At 40.0% G+C, this 25,050-nt stretch overlaps 1 protein-coding gene across 1 annotated transcript in view; it reads left to right on the forward strand.

Annotated features, from left to right (window-relative positions):
• The first annotated feature begins 247 nt into the window (after window positions 1-247).
• MTUS2 (microtubule associated scaffold protein 2) overlaps window positions 248-25,050 on the forward strand; it is a 169,697-nt gene continuing 144,894 nt past the window's right edge. Inside the window, exons 1-3 of the mRNA XM_057410384.1 lie at window positions 248-2,640; window positions 8,831-9,071; window positions 18,500-18,706. Coding sequence (XP_057266367.1) covers window positions 370-2,640; window positions 8,831-9,071; window positions 18,500-18,706 — 2,719 coding nt within the window. The 5' untranslated portion in view covers window positions 248-369. The remainder of the gene's footprint in view (window positions 2,641-8,830; window positions 9,072-18,499; window positions 18,707-25,050) is intronic.

The raw sequence follows: 25,050 nt of genomic DNA on the forward strand, positions 1-25,050 counted from the left end.
GGATGTACTTGGGAGTGCTGTTGATTTTAACTGTGATTTAGCTAGCATGATTCCTGACATCAGTGTAACATTGGGTTTTTTTCTCATAGGTTGGCTGGATTAACTGGCTCCCATTCAGAGGGAACTTGACAGATCTATTTCGCTTTCGTTGAACTCTCTACTGCACATCATAGGTCCAGAAGCTGCATCAAAGACAACTGAGCGGCACAAAAATGTGACTCTGACAAGAGACTGCCAAGGAGTTTTCTACTGATCAGTTTATAATTTAAATGTATAACCAAAGCATGCATAACAGTTAACCTGATAAGGAAAAAAAAAGCTTACTTATTGATTAGGACTGCTAAAGTAGCAGTCACTTGAAGCTTCAAAATGAGTGCTCCGTTAATCCCAAACAAGTCATGTTATGCTCAGCTTCAGGACAACCGCAGTGAAATGAAAAATAATAATGAAAGCATAGTGAGTGTGGGGGATACCAATGCCAATCAAATTGTGACAAAAGTTAGAACCCCTGAAGGAGCTGTCACAAAATGCGATTTGATGGATGAGAGTGGGAATATACAGTCTGGAGGATCAGAGAAAGTTACTCATCTGAATACAGAGCAGAATAAACTTCTGACCTTCAAAGACTCTCAAACCTGTCACACCGCTGTACAGGAAAGTAAGCTGCCCTCCACCACAAGCAAGGAAATGGGGAAAGACTTTAGGACCAGAGAAGCTAAGGACATAGCAAGGCATACTAGGATTAGCCGAGGACAAAGTCTGTCCAATTTAAAAAGTAACACAAATGATGCCAACCTAGAAGTTATATCCAAAGGTGATGTTGACCTCACCCAGAACTTTTCTAAGGGTAAAATGTCTAGGACTGTGGAGGTGGAGAGAATAAAAAGGCTTTCTTTAGGAAGACCAAATAAATTCTCTCCTCAGTCTGAAGCATTCGCAAAAGACTGTGTTGGCCGTGTGTCGAGTAAACGCCTGCTTTCTGCATCACTGGACTCCATCGACACGTCACACCATTTGACAGGAAATACAGAGAAATCACAAAAAACATCCACAGGTCATTTTGTTGGGATGGTGTTTCATCCACTTGACAATACCTCAGAGGAGAATATCGTATTTTATTCCAAACCATCTACCTCAGGGAACAAGAAACTAAGTAAACCGGAAAATGTACCAAATGTTAACGTTGAAAGCACACTGCATACTTCTCATTCTCAACATTCAGATGTGAAGCCCAATGAAATTACTAGTAAATCAGAAGCACAATTAAGTCAGGGTGATAAAAGTAAAAAGATGGAGCTTAAGACTGCACCATCTCTGCAATATAAAAATACATGTCAACAAAAGATTGAGAGAATTATGCTGGTAGAGTTCCTGGGATGTCAAAAAGGCGAAAATACATCAGTGGAGGAAGAGAAATGCTCTGGGTCTTACGCTTCAAAATTTCAAGCATCCCATTTTCAAGAGACCTGTAATAAAGTAGAGGATCCATTATCAAGTCCCGACGACAAATTGTTTAGTGATGTCAACATTGGTGGGGAAGGGAGAGGAAGCAATGATGGTGACAACAGGGCAACTAGTCAGGATGGTGAGGAAAATCCTGACAAAGAAGTGGAAAAAATATTCTCACTCACCTGCAATAGTAAATCCAGTGGCAAATTGACACCTAGAAAAAATGAAAATTTACATGAAGCTGATGCAGGTTGCACTGAAAGAGTTGGTGAACAAATATCTCTTACACATAATACTAATCTACCTGACAGCAAAGCCTCGAAAGTTGATGAGAACAAACTGTCACTAGTCAAAGAAAGCACTGAGGATGCTGCTCTGCCTGCTTCTAATCTCTCATATCAGCGCAGAGCACGTAGTGCAGAGACAGTGTCACACCAGCAACCTGACAACCATGACAGTGACGTGGAAACATTGAACTTTCCAGTTCCAAGTAAAAAGACAGCTAATGCACAGAAACGTCCTCCAGAGGAAGCACCAGAGAGCTGTAATGTTTCAGGAAAGGATGATGCCTTTTTATGTGTCCCAACTCCTGTGCACCGAGTGGCAGCGCTGGATGTTAATAGTCAGCCCATGCCATCAAACAGTAATTTGAAGGACCTTTATGCACTTCATGTTGACAAACTGTCACCCTCCTCAGTCCTACCTCCCATTGACAGTACACAGTTGTTAAGCATATCCCCTAAAGTGCCTATCAAGACTGCTTGCAGCAGCGCCATCCCAAAACCTATCCTGGTCCACTCCAAGGGCTCCCTTGCAGATAAGACAGATGCGGACAGTGACTGCAGTGAAAAGCTGGAAGAAAGCATTGAGATAAAACCTGCCATACCCAGGCCCAAACCTGTGAGACCTAAAATCATCACATACATTAGGAGAAACCCTCGTTCAATAGAGCAGCTTGACCCTTTGTTTGCACCAGCAGGACTGCCCTTTGGTAGCCCTGCGTGTGGCATGCCCATCTCTACAGAGCAGAAGGCATCCAATGGAGGGGAGACAAAGTCTGCCAGCATCCTGTATGATAAATTTAAACCTGACCTCCAGAAGCCAAGACTTTTCAGTTCTGGATTGGTGGTGTCAGGAATTAGGCCCCCAGGCCATCACTTCAGTCCGATGAGCGAGAAGTTTCTGCAGGAGGTAAGGAGGCAGCTTTGAGAGCCTCTTCTGTATGCCAGGTGGTGGTAATTTCCTTACTTGTTGCTGTCAGAAGTTAGTTCTCATATCTCAAATAAGAAAGAAATTCTAAATCAATGCAATGTGTGATCATTAGAAATAAATTTACTTAGCCATTTCTGGCACTGATGATGTTGTGATATCTGATCTGTGACTGGAAGGTGTCACTGCATTCCTCCAGTGTTTTCCAGCAAACTGGTCACCTGCTGGTAGTATAAACAGGGATGTCTAGAAAAGAAAAGGCATGCTGTTTGAATTTATGCATAAATGGATTATGCCCTTCCTCCCCTCATAGAATAGCTTTGGGAAATTAATGTAATTTGCCCACAGAGACTTTTGCTCCTTAATGGGAAAGTTGGCAGGTTTTTGCAGACAGAGCACTAGAGGTATAAACTAATTCCCTCCTGTATTGAAAGCCAGGGACTATCAGAGCTCTTGTTAGATCGTATTGTTCATGCAGGAAAAGATTAAAAAGTCTTAAAAAAAGAATTACTATGTTTTTTTTGCTGTGTGTCTCGTGGTGTTATTGAAGGTATTTTAATGCCTGCCTCATTCTACATACAGTTATTTATCCAAGAAATAACATTGAAATAACAAATTTGATAAGTCAACAATCAAAAGTTGGCAAACACCCAAATTAAAATATTGTGTGTGTGTAGATTGGCCTTATGTTAACAGGAACTTACTGAAATGGTCATGGATTATAGGGTTTCATACAGCGGCATCTCACTGCAAACACCAAAAGGACAGTCCTCGCTGTCCTTTCCCCTCTAACTTCAGTTTCCAGCATTAACCCTGATATTTTGTGTCTGGAGTTAGAGTTATGCAAGTCGTAAACTTGTGTATGCCAGCCATTAGTAGTATATCTTTACAGTTGTCTTCTAAGCTGAGGGAAGATTGATAGGTTATTACTCTTTAATGTATGGCAATGGAAATTAAAGCAAAAATAACCCAGAATGTGTAGCTGTTTCACCATGTTTGACATGATCCTCTAAAGACCATAGGTATCTACGTCTCATACAGTTCGGGTTCAGATAATCAGAAGGAGACAGGTTGTGGCAAATCTGAAGCATGATTTACTCTAGACTAAGGTTAGAAGGAGGGCACTTATAGGCTGGAGAAGATCCAAAACCATTTCCATAGAGTCGTAGAATCACAGTATAGTTTGGGTTGGAAAGGACCTTAAGATCATCCAGTTCCAGCCCTCCCTGCCATGGGCAGGGACACCTCACACTAAACCATCTCACCCAAGGCTCTGTCCAGCCTGCCCTTGAACACTGTCAGGGATGGAAAATTCACAGCTTCCCTGGGCAACCCATTCCAGTGCCTCACCACCCTCACAGTATATATACCCTTATATCCATCCTGAACTTCTATTTAATTTTGAACCCGTTACCCCTTGTCCTATCGCTACAGTCCCTGATGAAGAGTCCCTCCCCAGCATCCCTATAGGCCCCCTTCAGATACTAGAAGGCTGCTATGAGGTCTCCACGCAGCCTTCTCTTCTCCAGGCTGAACAGCCCCAACTTCCTCAGCCTGCCTTCATACGGGAGGTGCTCCAGTCCCCTGATCATCCTTGTGGTCCTCCTCTGGACTTGTTCCAACAGTTCCATGTCCTTTTTATGTTGAGGACACCAGAACTGCACACAATACTCCAAGTGAGGTCTCAGGAGAGCAGAGTAGAGGGGCAGGATCACCTCCTTCGACTGCTGGTCATACTCTTCTGATGTGGCTCAGGACAAGACTGGTTTCTGGACTGCGGGTGTGCACTGCAGCCAGCTCATGTTCATTTTCTCATCAATCAACACCCCCAAGTCCTTCTCCACGGGGCTGCTCTGAATCTCTTCTCTGCCCAACCTGTAGCTGTGCCTGGAATTGCTTTGACCCAGGTGTAGGACCTTGCACTTGCCATGGTTAAACTTCATGAGGTTGGCATCAGCCCACCTCACAAGCGTGTCGAGGTCCCTCTGGATGGCATTCCTTCCCTCCAGTGTATCAACCGAACCACACAGCTTGGTGTCATTGCAAACTTGCTGAGGGTGCACTCAATCCCACTGTCCATGTCAGCGACAAAGATGTTGAACAAGATCGGTCCCAACACCGATCCCTGAGGGATTCTACTCGCTACTGGTCTCCAGCCAGACATTGAGCCATTGAGCACAACTCTTTTGCTGGTGAGAGTTTACCCTTATCCAGCCAGTTCTTTATCCTCTGGGTAGTTCGCCAAACAAGTTTGATGTCTGTCCAGTTTATATACAAGGATGTCGTGCAGGACAGTATCAAATGCTTTGCAGAGGTCTAGTTAGATGAGATCAACTACTTTACCCCTATCCGTCAGTTTTGTAGCCCCATCATAGAAGGCCACCAAATTGGTCAGCCATGATTTGCCCTTAGTGAAGCCAAGTTGTCGGTCACCAACCACCTCATTGTTTTTCATGTGCCCCAGCATGGTTTATAGGAGAATCTGCTCAATAATCCTCCTTTTACCCCCACTTCTCTAAGAAATATGACTTTGGGTGGGTATTCCAACAAGGGAAGGTTTGAAACCAAGAAGCTGCTACTTCAGAGAAGCTGTATTGCCTGGAGAAAAGGCTGGGAAGGAAAACTCAATCAAACTGCAGTTTGTGTTATGACTTTGCATTAGCGCAGGTGTCAGGAGCTGATAGCATAAGGTGATATTTCCTCCTTTGGGCTGCCACCCTGAAAGCAATTACCTTACCCTCCTGCTAGTTACAGAAATGCAAAGGGAGCTGATGTGGCTCAAGCATGGATCAAAAGAAAAGAAAATGATTGATCTACGGAAGTGGTCATATGCTTAGAAACGCAGCTGTGCACAGTACAGGTTCATGGCAGGTGCCTGATGTGTAATCAAAAATAATCAATTAGGATGTATTGACATAGATCAAAATCACCCTTTTGAAGGGACAGAGTAGAAGACTTGGAAGCTTTGGAAAGAGGGAGATGGTGGAGAAGGATGGCTACTGTCTTTATAAGAGAAAAAAATTGCCCTATTTCACACATCCAGTTTGGGCTTTGGAGATCTTTAAGTATTATTTTATAGCTCTTTACATAAGTATGATAGGGAGTGTAAATACCTGCTGTCAATCAGACCCTTCAGATAGCTAAATGACAGGAACATAGCCTAGGCTGCAGGGTGAGAGTTTACCCTTATGGATATGGCTCATGCCTTGTCAGAGAGTAGCCATTGGTTCACTTTGGTCACTACTTTAGGGCCATTGCCAAGAGCCCTGGTTCTGGTGGGGAGTCTATCAACAGATCTGCTGATCACCAGCTCTTCTACCTGCCTCCCCAGGTCTGTGCCTGCCCTGTTCAACCACCTCCTTGTGTCTGCTGCCCATCTGTCTGCACTGGAAAGCATGGATTAAAGCCTGTTGAAACAAAAGGCCTGTAGGGAAAAGGGGGATAAGGGGAATTGTTTTATAGTCAAACCAGCAATTCCTCACCAAATCTCATTATCCGAACGGCCTGAACCAATGTTGCCAACTCTTTCCTCAGATAGCTGCCTCAAGCAGCTGCTTGACAAGATGATTCTTGCTTAAGGCACTAATGTTTGATGCTGTTTAAACAAAGTAACATTAAGGAAAGTGTTGGGTATCCTTACCTGTTGGCTGTGCTGCCAGCTCTGCTAGGGATTAACCAGCCTGTGGAAATTCCTGTATGCTCCAAGCATTTGCTGCAGTCTAACAAATTCATTAAATGGAGAAAGCAGGAATGAACAGACAGTGACACACAGTAAAACTCTGAGCTGAGCTGCTTCTTAGTTGACAGGATGCAACAGACCTTTTATTTAAATTTCCTCACAAAAAAAATCTAGTACAGGATGTTAACAGGTCTCATATTAATCCATATCTTTCTAAAAAGCCTTAAAATGGCCTTATAATCAACAAATGCATCCAACTCTATTGAGACCAGTTGAATTTTACACTTCATAAATTCACTGTTAAATAGAAAAGAAAAAAATATTGTCTTTGTAACATGTTTATGTCCCCCCCGAAGCAGGATTTTTTTCTAAAAAAAGCATTTATTTCTTGAGGGATATTTAGGTAAATTACAGTTGGACTTGATGATCTTCCAACCTAAATGATTCTATTCTAAATCCTTCTTGGTTCTCCCAGCTTGAGAATACATTTTATGCTTGTGATTGAGTGATTCCTTTTGTGTGCATGTTTGTTGACCTTCTGTGTTACTCCTAGCATGCTGTCAATAAAGGAAAAAAGTGAGGTGACTAAAGGCTTGGATAAGTTGACCCAGCTTATCAAAAAGGCATGGTTTCTCTATTAAAGATTTTCCCTATTCTTTATACTGAAGTACTTAGCATTGTTGTGTTCACTGCCAGTTAAATGTGAAATGATCCGAAGTGTATAGGGGAATCTGGCTGAAATAAAGAAAAAAAAATACAAATAGAAAAAATAACTTTAGAAAAGATAAAATAAATAAAAAGACAACTGAATCTTATCCAGTAAAACAGTGTCATATCTAGAAGTTGAAAATAAAAAGCTAAGTATGTCCTACAATCCAAGCCTAGAGAATCATCTATACAGTAAAAAAAATGCATCCTAACTTGTAGAAATATGTCGTAGAAATACAACAAAAGAGGAAACAGGAAGATCTAATGGCAGGAAATAGAACTGCAAGCAAAAGGAAAATACAGAGTGAAAACATAATAATCAGTATTTGATCAATCTGCCCTCTTAATGCCTGTGCAAAAGCCTCAAAGATTCTATATTTAATAGTTTAAGACCAATCCTCTTTCTTTTACCATATTGAAGATTTGCTAAATCAGGATTAAAGCTCTTGAAGCAACAAGGATCAAAGCTTTTATAGCCAGTATTTAAGGACATATTCTAAATGCTTATAATTGGTAAATAGAAATTGATCTGGCATATTATATGCTTCATAACTTACAACACAATTAATTAATTTTCAGTTATATGTCTTCCTAGATAGCCTATGGCACTTTTTGATTAACTTTAAAACAAATTTATTTCAGATTTCCCATTTCCTAAGCTGTTTTGGTTTTGTTTTTTTTTTTTTTTCCTGTGGCCTAAATCAGATGCACTGAAAAAATATCCATGGGTCTTGTCCACAATATGTTGGTATTGCTCTTTATTAGACAACGATGAAGCTGGGCTCTACCCAGAAATGTAAACAGTTCTTTGCAGGTGAGAGAGATGAAAATACTGACATTGCTGTGCACCCTTCTCCTAAATCATGAAGCAGAACAGTGAGGTGGGCATCAGAGCCCAGCTTGAGTATAGAAAGATGCAAGGCCTGAACTGGGGAGCCATGTCATTCCCTGACTACAAATCCTCTGGTAACAGCCAGTTTGATGGAGATATTTTTCAGCTTGGTACTTAACTTCTGTCCTCACAGTATGCACCTGTTAGTATACTGAGAGATTTGTCTCTCATTTTAGCAAGGCAGCATCTATGTGTGATAAACACAAAATATTTCACATCTGCAAATTTGCTTTTTTTCTCCAATTCAAACGGACAGCTGGGTTTTATACCTCTGATTTGGAATATTCAAATGTAAAACATGCCCACTTCCAGAACCAGGTCTCTTTTCAGGACCTTTAGGAGCACAGATTACAGTGAACATTTTGAATTAAGAACATGTAGCGGGGGCTTTTTTCTCACACAAACGATTTGACAATACCATTTCTTTCATTAAATGAACTCAAAATACCTTCAGCTTTATTTTTAACTAAATTAAAAGCGAGTTTCCACAAAATTGTATCTCAGAGTGTTTTAAGTAACTTCTAACAAAAATTTCACTTACACACTCTCTTGATGTGCCTACCTCTATAAATAATATCACCTTTCAGGACTTAACAGTAACTTTATTTTCACTAATTCAAGATCTTCCATTTGTCTGTTTTCTTTTGGGGAAGACATCAATTCTTTATTTGGGTTTAGTTCTGTATTGAGACTAATGTGTGTGTGTATGTATTTTTGGAGAGTGATTCATATGGTAACACCATCACTTTTTGAAAGTGATGATCAGTCTGCAGTGCTCTGAAGCCCAGATTCACAAGGAGGGAAAATTAGCCTTTATAAGCAACTTTCAGCTCCGTATTTTCTGGATTTATTGATTTCTTGCATAAATATCTGTGTTAATGATTTTTCTGTAGGTTGGGGAAAGGCCTGCAAAAGATGAATTTTGCCCTCCACCATATACACACTATGAGGTCCCACCAAGTTTTTATCGATCTGCCATGATACTCAAGCCACAGTTAGGACTGGGTGCAGTGTCCAGGTTACCATCTGCAAAGAGCAGGATTCTCATTGCAAGTCAGAGATCCTCAGGTAGCTGTCTCCATCAGCAAGGAGAAATAACGAGTGCTCCCAGCCTCTATCATCCTGATGCTTCAGGTAAAGTATGAACTTTCTTTCCTTCCTTTAACTGTAGCCACCAATAAGATACGGGGTTTTTTTTTCAGACAGAAATATCACAAAGTAAGTGACATCTTGACCTGATACGACAAAGCTCCAACAGCAGTCGTTGAGGTGTGTCTTTTTATCCTGCAGCAAGGCTGACTAGGGAGTCTGGGACTTGCAGAAAGATTGCTTAACAGATCATTGCCAAAGAAGAACCAATTTCAGTAATAATTTTCATTGTACTCTTTTTTTTATCTTCCTCCTCTTTGCAATGCCTGAAAAATCTTTGTTTTGCTCTGTGGAAGTTAATTAGACATTTTCTGCCATCTGAATATGCCATTCCCCACCATGTTGTGCTCTGAAAGCCTGGTCAGTGTTCAGAATTGCCAGCAGAGATCCTGATTCTCTGAAGCCCTGGTATACACCTCTTTGGAGGCATTTCCAATATCTTTTTCCTTCCAGTTGCTCTCCAGCTCAGCATGACCCTGGGCAGAACTGGGGGGGGGGGCGGGGGGGAAGCAAGAGAAGAATCAGAAGGAGAAGTGTATGGTGCCACAAGACAAGACAGAGATAATTACTTCTACAAGGCATTCCTTGTTAGCCTGGAAAAGCTTGGAGGTTTTAACAATGTACATTTAAATGGCAGCAAGTTCAGAGGCAACTGAAAATCAGTCACTGCCAAAGTGAAACACAGCAGCTGTGGACTATAAGTGTGCAGAGATTTTTTAAAAGAGTCATAAGGGATAAAGTTAAATAATGACTTGGGATTATACGGTCCCTCCTCTTGCCCAGCACAGGATTCCTTCTGATTGATGTTTATTTAACCTGCTCATGAAACTCTATTTATAAAAGTCTTCAATATGAGATCCTGCAGCCTTTGAAAGCAAGCTGTTCCAATGCATTGCCTGCTTTCAATTTAAAAGTTTTCCCTACTGTTTTGCTTAATCCCCATTGTTGCAATTTACTTCCTCTTTACACTCCTCTGGAGTGGACATGGGGCCTTCTCCCCTTTGTAGGTATTTGAAAACCATTACTCTTTTTCCCCAGTGTCCATTTCTCCATACTAAACATCAGAAAAAATTTAGAGAAAATCAGAATGGAAATGGGCCAGAGCATCTTGACTTACCTGAGAGGACAGCATCAGTCAGTAATACAGGTTGCCAGGATTTGGGGTTTATTAGAAAATCAAGCTTGTCTGTAACACAGTGTCTCTTGACACTATCCTTCGCTATTTGACCTGCATCTGGAGTTTATCTATATTGATGCTGACCAAGCTCAGCTGTATGTGACTTCTGAGACACTCCAAGATTGCACCCTGGGTAGTAAATACCAATTCAGTTCGGTGAATTGAGTTCAGTAGCATTGAACACAGGAATGCAGGTGCAGAGAGCAATTGGATCAGATTTTCTGTTGAAATGAAACTGCAAGAGGCTGCAAGTTCAGGATAAGCCATTAGGTAGGGTAAGCCATTGTGTAACAGGAGCCAGTCTGGGAGATAGATATGAGAAGAACATATGAACAGGATATATTATCAAATCCACTGTCTTTTCTCATCCTTGGAAATGAATGTTGCCTTGATTTTTATTTATTCATAATCCATCCATCCATTATTTATATAATCCTGCATCACCAAGGACTGCACATGTGACTTTTTTTGTAGCCATTTTTAACCCAAATTGGAACTTGTCTTGTATCAATTTACTGTCTTCCTACATTACGTGACATTCTAAAATCTAAACATCCGCCTATCAGTTCTATTTATTGCCAGTAATGCTTCCTTTAAAAATGTCAGTGCATGAGAAGTATACATGAGGAAATTGCAGTGGTTGTTAGAGCAATTCCTGTTCCACAAAAATTGATTTCCTAAAGCTTTTCCTATTGATCAAAAGTTGTGGTTTTTTGATCTTGTCACTGATTATTTCTTGGACCTTGTCTGCTTTGCAGATAAAATTTAATTCACAAATCTCCATAATTTCCTTCTTACAACTGTTATTTTGTTTGTTTCTTTATTAATACATCACTGTTTCAATTATGCTATCAAAGATAACTCATGGTAGTCCAATAATCTGTCTGCCATCTCTTTCAGGATCCCGAAGTGTGTCTCATCTGGTCTTTGGGCTCTGACTGCTTTTATTGATTTTAGGTTACCCAAGACTTGTTCTGGAAAGGTTGTTAATTTCTCTAGTTTTTCATTGTCCATCCCAGGACACATAGTTTTCACTTCTGGCATATTACCTTACAATTCCTTTGTGAGATGAAGGATATGTTTATTTTATCTGCAACATCTTATTCCATTGCAAAGTACTTCTCACTGCTCTTTGTTGAGTTCTTTTATTGTCTTTCATGCATTTCTGTTACCTTATATTAGACTTTTTACATTCTTTTAATTTTGGCCTTTTATTTCCCAATTATCCATTCAAGATCGGCTTATAAACTTTTTCCTTGTCCAAAGCCTTTTTCCTTGCATACCTCAAATGACTTATTCTTTCTCTTAGCATCATATAACTTCACAGGTCAGCCCACCAGTCCTTTCATCTTTAATAATTCCATCTAAGTAGAATAAATTGCTCATGAAAGAGACTGGAGTGACAGCAAACAGGAGAAGACTAGTATAGGAGTGGAAGGGCAGCAGAGAACTGGTTCCTGTGGCTGTGTCCAGGCTGGTGCACAAATACAGACCAGAGATGGGTCCCTGATTGCTGGGGGGGTCTGGATAGGAAAGCAACACCTGGCATGCCAGAGCTGGTGTGAGACTCACTGGAGGGGCTCGGGATAGGGCAGGCACCATCAGCCAATTGTTTTAAGGTACCCAACACCATTTTCAACCACTTTTCCTCAACTTGCAGTTAGCTGTGGTATTAAACTTAAATCTGCATTATTGGTTTTGATGTAATATTTGAGAAACAGGATTAAGCACAGTTTTGATTAATAATCATATTTATAAATATGAGCAAATGAAATGCATAAACATATGCTTACTGGCAGGGGAGCTGGTAAGACCCTTGCCCAGGGGTCTTGTGGGGTGTGAGATCTTGGCTGACTGCAGCAAAAGCAGCTCAGGTCTAGGGGGTATTTTTCTCTCAAGAATACCAGTTCTGCCTTCAAGACAGCAGTCAGCAACTCTTGCAGATTATTTCTGAGCTTTTAATCCAATTTCTAATCCTAGTGATTTCAGTCCTGCCCTGGGGTAATGGGAGCAGAAGGATCTAGCCAGTTGCCATCCCATGACAAACTGTGAGGTATCACAGGAAGGCTTTTAAACTGAAATCGCCATGGCACAGTATTGAGGACAGAAGCAGTGCCTCATAATGAGGATTTTATTCCCCTTTGCCATTCCATTCATAATGTAGCAGTCTGCTTAAACAGCACTGATAAGCTGAGTGGTTTGGCCTGTGTGTAATACTAATACTCATAAAACTGACTCTAAAGTAATTGATAATTAAATCCCTGAACTGCCGTGATGGACTCCAAGTGATACAAGTACATTAAGGGTTTCGTTAGTTTGAAGACACAACTAGAAAGTAAAATAATAATGAATGATCTCACAAGTCTTATATCCAAGTGTGATGCCTAAAATGTGACCAGAGCAGCAATCCATCTGTAGGACACAGTACACATGTGCCGGCTTTTGCTGTGAGTTCCTTGTTGAGCAGTGCTGCTTCTTAGGTGATGCTTTGCCTCATACGGGTCAGGCAAGCAGTCTGCCTGTATGAAACAGCATTCTACACTGTATGTAAGATAGAAAGTAATTGAATCATGATGTATTTAAAGGTGCAACAGCGTCTGCAAAAGTTTGATTATTTTATGTAAATTGGCTCGGTTCCGTCTATGGGAAATCTTTAATTCAAAACAAGCATTGAAGGATACTGTGCCTATAACATATAAATGATGAATGTGTTTTCTTGGTTATAAAGACTTCTTGGAGCAAGCGTGTTAGAATTTGCATTAATTAGCTGATTATTGTGATGGAATTAATGTCTGATTTTGAAAAGTATTACAGAGATTTCATAATTAAAACTTCACTTAATTCTCCATTTTTCAATAGTATTTATGGTATTTTTTCTCAAAGAGTGAGTTAATGAAATGATGTTTCCTTATCACCTCTTTGTGTATTAAATTTGCCAGTCCTGAGGGTCTAGCAGTACATTTAATTTCTAAGCAAGCCAGCTCTTACTGAAGATACAATTCACATATAAATCAGGACAGCTATGTTCCTGATTACACAGGCACACACAGATATATACATTTATTTGTGTCTTTGTATATGTATAATGTATTTCATCATGAATACTACAATATGTCTACAGCTTTCTCTTGGTAGGAAAGCTTTGCTTTCACATTTATTCTCAGGAATACCTAATAACTTGAACTAGTAAATGAGATTTGATAATAGAAAAGGGGTTTTGAGGTTACTTCCTGAAATACTGCCTTACTGCTACTCCAGCTGTGTGCTTATTTTATAGGTTTTCAGTCTCAATTACTTGGATTTGAGCCGACAAACTTCTTAATTGTTTAAAGAAATAGTGACAGGGGGAGAATTCAGAGGGGAAAATATTCTGTATCCTGCAGTGTTTTCATTTGGCATTCTCTGCTTTCTTTCGGACAACAATCTGTATTTTGTAAAGAAAAATTAAGTGCTCAAAGGGAGAGACACACTTCTTTATGAGAGTTTTGCTAAGGGCATTGCCACTGTATCAAGACTTAGCCATATACCACCTCTCTGTTCGCCCCAATTACTGTGTCTTCAGAGAACCAAAATGCATCATATCACAAGGGTTGTCTATATAACTGTTGTGCCAAATTGCCAGTCATAAGAATGCTGGATGCAACAGCAGGCAAATGCTTCATATGCTGCCTCCTCCCTGGCAAAAGCCAAGCACCACTGCTGGCTGGGCACCTGCAGCCCTTCTGAGCAGCTGATTAGCAGCAGATGAGCAGATGAGCCATGGCTTTGGTGTACAGAGAAGAGTTCTTGCTGCTCTGGGCTTTCACTAGAAAATGCAGTAAGGGTGGATCAGGCACTGACAATTCCTGTGCTGGAAGTTTCTGTGGAATGCTGCTGCTCTGCATGTCAAAGTGAGCAAGGACACATTCTGAGCAAACATGGACAAAAGTGAACTGACAAATTCTTGGGGCGGTGAGAACCTGCTGAACAACCTTTCATTATCTGGGAGTTAGGAAGGCACAGAGCAGCTTTTGGGGGCTTTTAAATCTGAATCAAGAGGAGATGAGCGCTTCCTACAGTAGACGGTGTACTGGCTGATCAGAAATTAATTGATGTTCAGCAGGGACAACTGTTTTTCCTTTGTAATTGAACTGTCCCAGGCTTGACATTTGGGTGAGAGATCCTCAGAGCAGCTGGGCACAACCAGCTCATAGCTCTTTGAGTGTAAATCATTAAAGCCTCTGTTTTTAAAGCCCCTTTCTTCAGTTCTTGTTCAGACAGAAGTCATTATGCCTATGACAGGGAAACCACAAAGGCAGTAGCAACAGAATAGGTTGCTTGTTTTTGTTTTTAATCTGCAAAGATATCAATGACTGGGTTAACTCTGAGGTGGATTAACTGTGCAGGAATTTAACTCTGCTTGTATTATTTCTGATTAATTCAGTGACCTTGCAGGTAACTCCTTTGCCCCAGATTCCCGAATATGAAATGAGAATAATGATGTTCAGAACATCCTATAAAACAAAGTGAGCTTTCTGAGAGAAAATGACACCTAATGATTAAAGTTTTAAAAGACGTGCTTGTCAAAAAACAACAAACCAACAACCCACCACAAGAGCACAAAGGCTTGACAAGGATCCCTGAATCTCAAGTGAAGTCTTGAACCGCTACTCTTCTTTTCAAAAGAACATATCTGTGTAAAACTTTTCTTTCAATTTCAGATTTCACAAAGAAGTCACATGAAAGTTCCTTATACTTGTGCATGGAGAGTGATTCATGTGTGGTGGGGATGCATAAGAAGTCTAGCTCAGTCTTTCCTTAAGGATCCCCAGGCACATCTGGCTTGTGTCAATCAGTCCCTGCCTCAAAATGTTTTAATGTTCCTAGATGGAAACAGCTTGAAGTGTCATAGAAAATTACTTGTGTGCCATGCAGACAACAATACTTAATTCTATAATTAGCTTCAGGCAGTGAGACAACTGGAATGAATTTTTGCCAATTTTTAAAGCTTATTTTGGCAGATTTTTATTAAAATGAAAAGTGCTCATTAAAATAACTTTTGTTTTGAACTCCCAGACCTTGTTTGCAGGAGTGCTTCTATACTTCTAAGAAACAGAAACAAAGAAAGAACGTGCATCATAAAACTCAATGATACTTAGAAAATATGTACAATAGGCTGATGTCTCATGTATTTTAATGAGAAAGAAGACACAAAATTACTTAGTTTTAAGGATTTGAATGCATCCTTAATGAGGATAATGTCCTGCCCCCAGGACATTCATAGTACGGAAGAGCTGGATTACAAAGAATAGAAATGAAAAATAATTTAAGGATGATGATGAGTTCAAGATACCAAATATTGTTAGTTCAGGGAGAATTTGAATTGAAGTCATAAACTGAAACAGACAGAGAAGTGTGAGAAAAAACACTGGATCCTCTGCCCCAGTCTGGGAGAATGATCTTGAAGAATAGGTAGAGATGGCTGGGTAATTTGTCACCTGAATCCTTCTGGTTTTAAGGAAATTATTCTTCTTCAGTGACAGCTGTAGTGGTTAGTTTTATGGCAGTGCAGAGAACTGGCAGCCTGGGAACTAGGTGTGGGCATCCATGTGCTTGAGCTGGAGACATGGGAGTCCCAGGTGAACCTCACTGCCCTGGGGCAAGCACATCTCAAGTGCTTTTTAAATAAAACCATTTCTAATCACTTTTTCCCCTCCCCTTCCCCCTGACCCTGTGGAATTTCCCCTATTCTGCTGCAGGAAATTTGTGATATTTATAGCTTTTGCTGTAAAATTGAAAGATTTCTCTTTCCACATCAGTTTTCAGAGACTATTAGGAAAAAGCAATCTCAGCTCTCAGCTTGCATAGTGCAAGCCTGTTGGTACTTTTTTTTGAAACTATAAAACCTGCAACTGACCATCCCATACCTTCTCCCTGCTGCCACTGACCTGGGCAGGTTCCTGCAGCCACTTTGCATGGATACTTTTCCGTGCTTCAAATCTGGAGGCTACCTGGTCTTGGTCCTGTCACTGAAACAGCACCTGTAATATTTTGCATACTGCGACTAAGTTGTGTGCCTTTTATCACATGCAGTTGCCCTTATGTACGCAATAGTTATCTGACAAAGATGATGTTTGGCCATGCACAGCCACAAACAAGTGTGTGACTGCACAGTCAGCTGGGTAAGCAAGGTATCCAAAATACTGTTGAAGTGGCATAGACAGTCCGAGTCCTGCCATGCAGCACTTGTCAATGCAGAAATAGTCCTCTCAAACAGAGGTTCTGTCTAGAAGATGACTAGCATGTCGTTTTTATCGTTTGGGACTCTTAAAGCCTTTCACTGGACACTTTTTCTTGTTCCTGCATGAAAATCAATTACATGATTCACACTAATTGCAAGCTCTGCTGGTAGAATTGAGATCAGGCTCTTTAGTGGCTTGCCGTAGGATCATCTAGTTGTGGTGTGAACGTCCCCAGCATTGAGTAGATGTCTGGCTTGTGGTACTTTGCAGATAGCCTTAAAATAAATAGCTGTAACAGACCACTGTCAAAGCAGTGCTGCCCAAGCCTAGCAGTAAACTGATGGTAAACATCACTGCTTACCTGTTCTCCATGCTAATGTGCCTGCACTGCTCTTCACCTGCACCTGGAGCCTACAGGTATTTCTGAACTCATCTGCACATCATCCAAATAAAAGCAGATTCAGGATCGGGGTCTTTTAAAGGAATGTGTTTTACAGAATAACAAAATTCTTAGTCTGATGTTTCACATATTTCTATTTCAAGAAAAAAGGCTTGGTTTTGTTGAACAAAACTTAGTATTATTATTGTGATGAGGTACACATCTGTCTTTCAAAATCACCATAACATTTTTCTGCTTAAAGGAGTTAGTCTTGTTTTCTATAAAGTCTCCTCAAAGTGTAATGCTTCATTAAAATTAATAAGGCTGTGACCTACATAGTTTACAAAAGAATTAAATACTGTAATAATATGAAGATTGCATTCTTACTGTGCAGTTAATTCCCAGTTTTGCTTTATATTATGAATGTTCACTTCTTCCTTTGAAGTATATGTCACGCTAATGCACAAATAGGACTCACTGAAAAAGAATGAAAAAAGGGTGACTTTGTGGCTTTTTCTGGCAGAATATGTTGATTATTTTATTGCAGGCTTGCTTCCTAACCCACCAAACCTGATGACTGATTAAACACTTTGGCACCAGCTTTCGGAGAACTTTGTTTGTTTGTTTTAAAGATATGATTTTGCTTCTTGGTATTCCAAAAGGAACAGGAATCTGACATTGTCAAACCTAGACAGAAATTTTATGTACACATGAGGTTCAGATCCATTTGGTATCCAGACATTCCAATTAAAAGGAAACTCTAATCTTTGATTTCTTGAAAACAATCCTGCTGTGTTCATGGACCTTTGATCCATGAAGACAATTTGGAGCATTTATGAGCCTGTGTTTAGATTTGCCTAGAAAATTTCGACTAGCCAAGAGCAGCAAGGATGCAAGTTAGGACACAAACTGGAGAAAGATGACTAGTTAGCAGTTACCACAGAGACATCGTAGCTGAACTACTACTGTTGTCTAGCTTCATCTGTCATAAGCCTGCTATTGGCAGTTGTCCGGGACTTGGTTGGTGTCATTCACATAGGCGAGAAGTCCATCAGTGGAAATGGCTGCTGGTATATTAAAAAAGTACAACTTTACCAGTCATGTCCTTGTTTCCAGGCTCGGTGCAAGAAAAAAGGCATTTTCTTTTAGGGAAATTTAAAAGAAAAACTTCAAAGAAGTGTTTTCTTTGATGGAATACAAAGAACTCCTGTGTCCTTGAAGTGGACTGTAGGCATTCTACAATAGTTTCCAAAATTGGAGGCCATGAGTAGGGTGTGTACGAGTTTCTTTTAATTGCCATATAACAAATGTAAAATTAGAAAGTGATACAGCATAAAAGAAGATAACATTAAAAAAAAATCTTAGCAGACTTGAACTATGTTACTTTGCTGGAAGTTTGAGTCATTCCTCATGGGTCCTTGATGCATTTCGTGTTTTAAGAATTATTATGACCTGTAATTTTTACACAGAACTTCTTTTTAGTGGAGTGAGAATAAGACATCACTGGAGTTTGAGCAGCTGTTGAAACTTGAATTCAGTCTTTTTACTGACTATGTAGTTGGGTGGTGCAGGTAATGATCAGTGTATCCCAGTTCAGTTTATTTAATAAGAATTTCTTTCTTTTTCCTTCTTTCAGTTGATCTTAAGAAAGGCTCATGTCCAAGTGCTGCAAAATCAAATCTCCCCAAGCCCTGCCAGCCTGGACTTCGTCCTCCAGGTTATTCACGGTTACCAGCAGCTAAATTGGCCACATTTGGTTTTGTCAGGAGCTCAAGCGTATCCTCTGTCTCCAGCAACCAGTCAAATGACAGTGCTCAGAGTGATCAAAGCAGGACAACCAACCGTAAGTTCAAAAAGAGTCCTTCTTTCTGGAGGGATATTAAATAGATGTACTCCAGGATGGTCCAGGCCGGAGTTTGTGTATAATTTAGGACTAATGTAATCTGTGCAGCTCTCACTAATCTTTTCTGTGCCACTGAGTTGTAAGTTTGCTACCTTGACTTCCTAGTGTGATTTTTAAAAATATTATTAATAATAGATGAATAGGTGCTGAATGTACATTGCATGTAGAAGGGGCTGGTTTCCCTGTTCTAGAGAAAACCGCATTAAGAGTGAATCTGAGGCATTTTTCTATTTTATTTTTACTTAGAATATCCCTTCTTACAAGCTGAAGCAAATAATTGCAGTAAACTGTGTTTGGTAGGTATATTGCAGCCATGAAGAACACTTTAGGACAAAGATAATCTAAAATGAGCAACATAATCTTCCACATCTGTGTTTCTTCTGCCTGTTAATATGCGGTGTAATAAAGTCAGTTTAGAGAATTAATCAAATAATGTCAGAGATGTGAAAAGGATCAGAACTGATATTGTAGCTGTTGTATCTTCTACACACTTGGAAGAATTCCATGTCTCGAATGTAATTTCAAATCCTATTTTCTGTGAAGACTGCTGATTTTACCAAGTACAAAATAATACCCACTGGATTGTGCAGTTCCTGGAAAGTGTGTGCATGTCCTGGGCCCAGAGCAGGAATGGGAATTGAGGGCTTTTCATGACCATTTTTCTGTGAGGACTGAGTTCAACCCAAACTCTTTCAGGATCAGAGCAACTGGGATCAGGCCAGGAGGGGTGCAGACAGTGGGAACCAGGTGATATGAAACAACGGAGAAGCCAAGGTGCTGCAGACTCCTAAATCTTTCAGTGTTTGTATTCATTTGAAATGAATTAAAATAAATGAAGTGAAAATAGTTAAAAACTATAAGGGTTTTCTCTTTCCCATTTTAGATTGCGTAACTGAAATGCCAAAGACTAATGTGTCCAGGGACTTCTAACTTTGCCAGTCATCCCAAACAAGCACTTGCCTTTTGCTTTCAGGTTGGACTGATCGCTCATTTCTGTTTATTTCCTAATAAATTTATTTTGAGGGTAGTCAGCCTATTTTGCTTTGTGCTTTTTAAGCACAGTTTTTCCTTTTATCCTTGTATTTTTTTTGTGTGTTTGGTTACTTATAACCTTTGATAGGGACAGAATTACCTGATTTCTGCTTAGACCTCAACTACATCTCTGTAAGAAGTGTTGTTGTCTACCAATTTCAAGGGTGAATTTGAAAAAAAAATAGCACCTGTAGATACAGCACTATCCTTGAACACAGTGGAAATATACAGGTTCATACAACTGAGAATTCTTTAACAGGAAATTACCTCAGATTGTAGAATTTGAATCAATTGATATCTATTCAAAAAACTTCTTTGGAGAAGCATTAATAATCTCAGTTCCAGAAAGTTACATCTAACTCTTCATTTGTCTTAAAAGAAGTTGATTTCATTTATATATTCTGTTTTTTTTTTAATATTATATTTGTACATTAAGCCTATGAAATCTGAAACGATATTCCTTAGTTGCAGAATCCATGGATGTGGAAGTATTTGGTGCACATATTTTGTTCCAGCTGACTTTGTTGACCATAGTAACCATCTTTAATGTTGGGATTAGAATGTTGTGACCAACTTGTGCATGTTTCTGACAGATACAAAAATTACCCAGGGGAAGAGTTCTGCTTGTACAAATTCATGTAGACACAAGCTCAGTCTGTAGGACCTATAATTTCTGCTTTTGTGGGCAAGTTAGATATCTCATCTAAGCAGTTTCCCTCCACTTCCATGGGGGAGCAACAGAATGAGCACTTCCCAAGGATCATCTCTCTGAGGTGGATCCTGTGACACACACAGCTGTCCAGCCCAGAAGTCTTTTGCTCGTCTTTAATTACAAATGGATAATGCTTCCTCCTGTATGTGGGTGAGAGACAAAGGTGTGCTGCCAAGTGGGTGAGAGCATGCCCTGTGTTTAAGGCATCAGCCCTCGGGTAAGTCATCACACGATAAGACACGTAACATGACCCACTTTCTTTGGGTTAAAGGCAACACAGCTCCTCTTCATCACTCTTGATAAGGCAGATGTTTCCTTATTGTTGAATTAACTGTCATAGAAACGTTATTAGTGTAAAACTGTATCCTCTTTTGCTATTTCTAGTCTATGTGCCAGCAAGTGTTAAATTAGTTGCCCAACACCCAAGAAACACAAATTGGTTTTTTCAACTACAGCTTATTTAACACAGATCAGCAGTGCACTTCAACGTGAACAGAGTAACCCCAAGAATGGATGTAGAAGAAACGCATCTTGGCATGACATATTATTTCTTCCCTTCACTTATGCTGGAAGAATAGTTTTATTTAAATTAAATAAATAGCTGATTCTGTAGTTACCACCTGAGACTGTATCTTTGACTAAATCAGACTTCCTAGAGGGAAGAGTGAAAATTTACTGTTAATTTCGGAGCTCAGTAGGGTAGAAAATGCAAAAAAAAAAAAAAAAAGCTTTAGAAATCTTCAAACACGTATGATAACACAATTTTCTATTTAAGCAGCATCTCTGCATGTCAGGGAGGCAGAATTAATTGAAAACATCTTAGAAATGTGCATAGGTTATAAATAGAGGGGCTGCTACTATTGCAAATAGAGGGGCTCACCTCAAGATCTTGTATCTTCCATAAAAAGCAGGTGACTATGGCTGTGTGAAAGAAAAACAGAGATTTATTTTAGCGACAGAGTGTTTTAAGGAAAACAGGAATTCTTGATGGGGTCCTAGTGAGATCCTGTTACTGTTTTTCTCTCCCCTGCCAGATGTGGTGTTGTGCTAGCTCTTCCCAAACCCCTGATGATTACATTTCTTTTCAAAAATCCCAACTGCTGTCTCATTTTGGCATGCTAATACTGATTGAATACTGTCTAGGGAGTAAAACTGCACTTGTTTAGAGTAAGGAGACATGTTGTTTATGTTATGGAGAAATTTGTTAATGGAGCTGTGATGTGGCAGCTTTTTTCTTCATCAGATTTCTCCCCTTCCTGTGACCTCTCTGAAAGCAGTAAGGTTGGATGGGCAAGGAGCCTGTGCTATGCTCCTCAGCTGTCTTTCTGGCAATAGCTTTACGTGTTCTGATTGACTCAATTAAATAGATTTTCAGTGGTGGGACTATGCTCTTTTCCCATGGTAGGGACGGGGCAGGCTGTGCAGAACTTGCCTGCTTGTCCTCTGGTCTTTCCTGGAATCCTGTCCCTGGAGTATGGGTATAAGCCAGGCTGTTGTTCACTGATAACACACCATCTGGGGCAGCCATTCCACCAGCTGCTAATCAGGATCAGTTGTAAGGGGGTCTGCTCCTATGGGGTCCTGCCTGATTGTGTGATGAGGCTGGAGGAACAGCTCTGGCAACCAAACTGCTCAGCATCCCACCAGCTTCTGTGTCAGAGAACTGACCCACAAACTAGGTCACTAGTCTGTTTTGGCCATTTAAAATCCATTTTTTGATGCTCATGTGTAACCTGTGGTTGGCACACAGGGGAGCAAAGGTCTGTGAAGCTCTTTCATGATAGTGGCAGCTTCCCACCTTGTTGAAAGAAGTGGGATACAATGACAGAAGCCAAAGACCACTCCTAGGATGGGTCAGGAGAGCTCATCACGGCTCACCACTGCCTGTCCTGCTGTGCTCAAAATGAAATGGTTAAAATGGTTCAGGGTGAGCTCTTTGTTCCATGGGGAGAACAAGGGCAGTTGTTTGAATGAAACTCAGAGAAGTGGAAGCAGTGAGAGCTCAGTGCACCAGTGGATGGGGTCCATCCTTTGTTGCTGCTAATGTTCGTCTCCATTCACTGGGGAGCCTGCAGCTCTCCGTGACACTTTCACACCTCTCACCCCCAGCTTCCCACATCAGAGCAGCTCTATGCCACGGTGCACCAAGGCCCATGTGAGGTCTTCTGCTGGGGGAAAGCCACATGGCCTGACATCTGGGCAACCCCAGGCTGAGGCTCAGCTCCAGGTCCTGTTATCAGCTCTCCCCAGATTTATTCCATGTCACAGATGATAGTTTTTTTCCAGTAGCACTTTCCTTCAAGATTACCTGAAAAGTTCAAGTGTGCCCCCAGTTCTGGCCTACTGCTTTTGAGGTTTAAAAATTAATAGTATTCTAAACATTTTTCTTTATTTAGACAGAAGGAGGTTTGTATGTCAAAAAATTTGCTGAATTTGTTCACACTCTAAATTGACTAGAATTGAAAAATTCAGACACTTGGATTCTCTGCTAAGTATGAGAAAAAGCAAACAACTAGCAAAGTCATGTTAAGGTTGAAACCAGTGCAATTTGGAGTGGAGAGAAACAGTTGTGTAAACATCAAGAAAAACTTCTAGATTGCTAACTTATAACTAAATACCCAACTGCGTATTTTTCCTTGGATTTTTAAATTCATTATATTGAAGCTGCTCCTGTGTTTGCCCCAGTAAAATTTGTCTAAGAGGCTCATGTCATACAACAAAGGCCCACTCTTGTGGGATGTCGTTCTCAATATTATCTGGTGATTCTGCAGTGCAGTAACATGATGTCTATACTGTAGTTTCTCGTTTAGTAGTTTGCTAGTTTAAGGGCCTTAGATTTCTCCCACTTGCTTGTGCCTGCATTTCCAGTGATCAGCTAAATGTTCTCCTAATGGAGTTTTGTGTACTTCAGAATAGACTCTAATATGCTGTAAGTATCACATGGGAAATAATTCATTAAACACCATGAAACAGTTTGATGTGTGGAGGATTGGAGGAAGAATGGATTGTATAGGATGAGTTGAGGTATAATAACTGCTATGAGTTTAGGTAATGGAAGAATGTAGATAAAATATCAGGAAATACTTTGTAGTCATAAGGTCTACTAGTCTGTTAAATAATCTTCCATCTCAAGTGATAAAATCCCTATTGCTTAAGATTCTTAAAATTGAATAATAGCCTGGTGTTAGAGGCAATTCTTCTCTGGCAAGGTGCTAGACTAAAAGACAGTGCTATTCAGTATCTTCCTACAGCTCTGAGTGGTGAAGAGATTCCTTTTCAGGCTAAGCAAGAAAACAACAATGAATATTATAAAACTTCGTTTAGTACATCTCATGACAACTATTGTTTTGTTTAAAATTATAAAAATATGAAATTGCATGTTTTATACAAACTTCCACTATTCCTTCTTCAATGTGTCTATTTCATCCTGTTTATTGACCTTGCATTGCCTGGCTTTGCTAAATTCTGAATTTCCACTCCAATGAACAAAGATGTCAAAGTTTCAGATTCTGGTGGGTGGAGAAATAGGGAAATTAAAGTGAGCACAGAGGCCTTAAATAGGTGACTAATTGCTTCAAAAAAAGGTAGAACATTCAAAACTGCCACGTGGTGGACAGAAATACCAATAGTTCTTATACACAAAGATTTTCCTATATGAAAATACATTCCAATCCTGTTTCTATGACTGATTTTCTGTTCATTTTTCTACATGGCATATCCAATTTTTTTCCCCTTCTGGTCTTGTTCTGGTATTAGTATCTTGATGGAAGAATCACTTTATGCCATCACTGAATAGAACTAAAATAGAACTATTGAGTTAGGATATTCAGCTTTGTGGGGCAAAACTGTCTGCCAGGAAAAGCAAGGGTTGAAAAGAGAGTTTAGCTGCTTTCCAGAATCTTACCATTTTCTTTTCATAGTCTAGTTGTTACAGCTGGGAAAAAAGCACCATTCAAAGAATGACTTGGAGCTGTAGGCACAGTGGTTTCTCTCTGTTTGCAGACATTGAAACAATGCTGAAGTATAATTTGTCCATTACTTTCATTAGGTTTAGATATGATGTTTGTGATAGTATTTTAAATGCGATAATATTTTAATAGCTTAGATAATGTTTTTACTGTCTACAAATTTACCTCTTCCTCTGCCAACAGGAGCACGCAGAAGAGGGAAGCAGTACCACAGTGGGAGGGTCTGTATAACTCCCTGCAATGAGCAAGTAGGGGCAAGAAGATCAAGATGGTTTGCAAATGCAGAACTACTTTTATATGAAAGCGCCAAACTGAAACATTTTGAGGGGTTGTAAATTTACTAGGCTGAAGTTTGTCAAAACTGAAAACACTCATGAAACTCTCAATTCTGCAAAGCCTGCTTTTTCTGAGCAAAGAACAGTTGAAAGAGTTTTGCCAAACTTTCGTGCCAGCTTAACTTCAACAGAGTACTTAATCATCATATTTGTTATTGTTGCAAACTGCCATATAAAATTTGTGGGTTTAGGTGTAAGAAGGCCAGTCTGGGAGATACTCTGTGTGCTAAAATTGTC

The sequence above is a fragment of the Pezoporus wallicus genome, unplaced genomic scaffold (assembly GCF_028554395.1).
Source record: "Pezoporus wallicus isolate ANWC-B61680 ecotype Strahan unplaced genomic scaffold, APGP_CSIRO_Pwel_v1 contig_1876, whole genome shotgun sequence".
NCBI classification, from domain to species: domain Eukaryota; kingdom Metazoa; phylum Chordata; class Aves; order Psittaciformes; family Psittacidae; genus Pezoporus; species Pezoporus wallicus.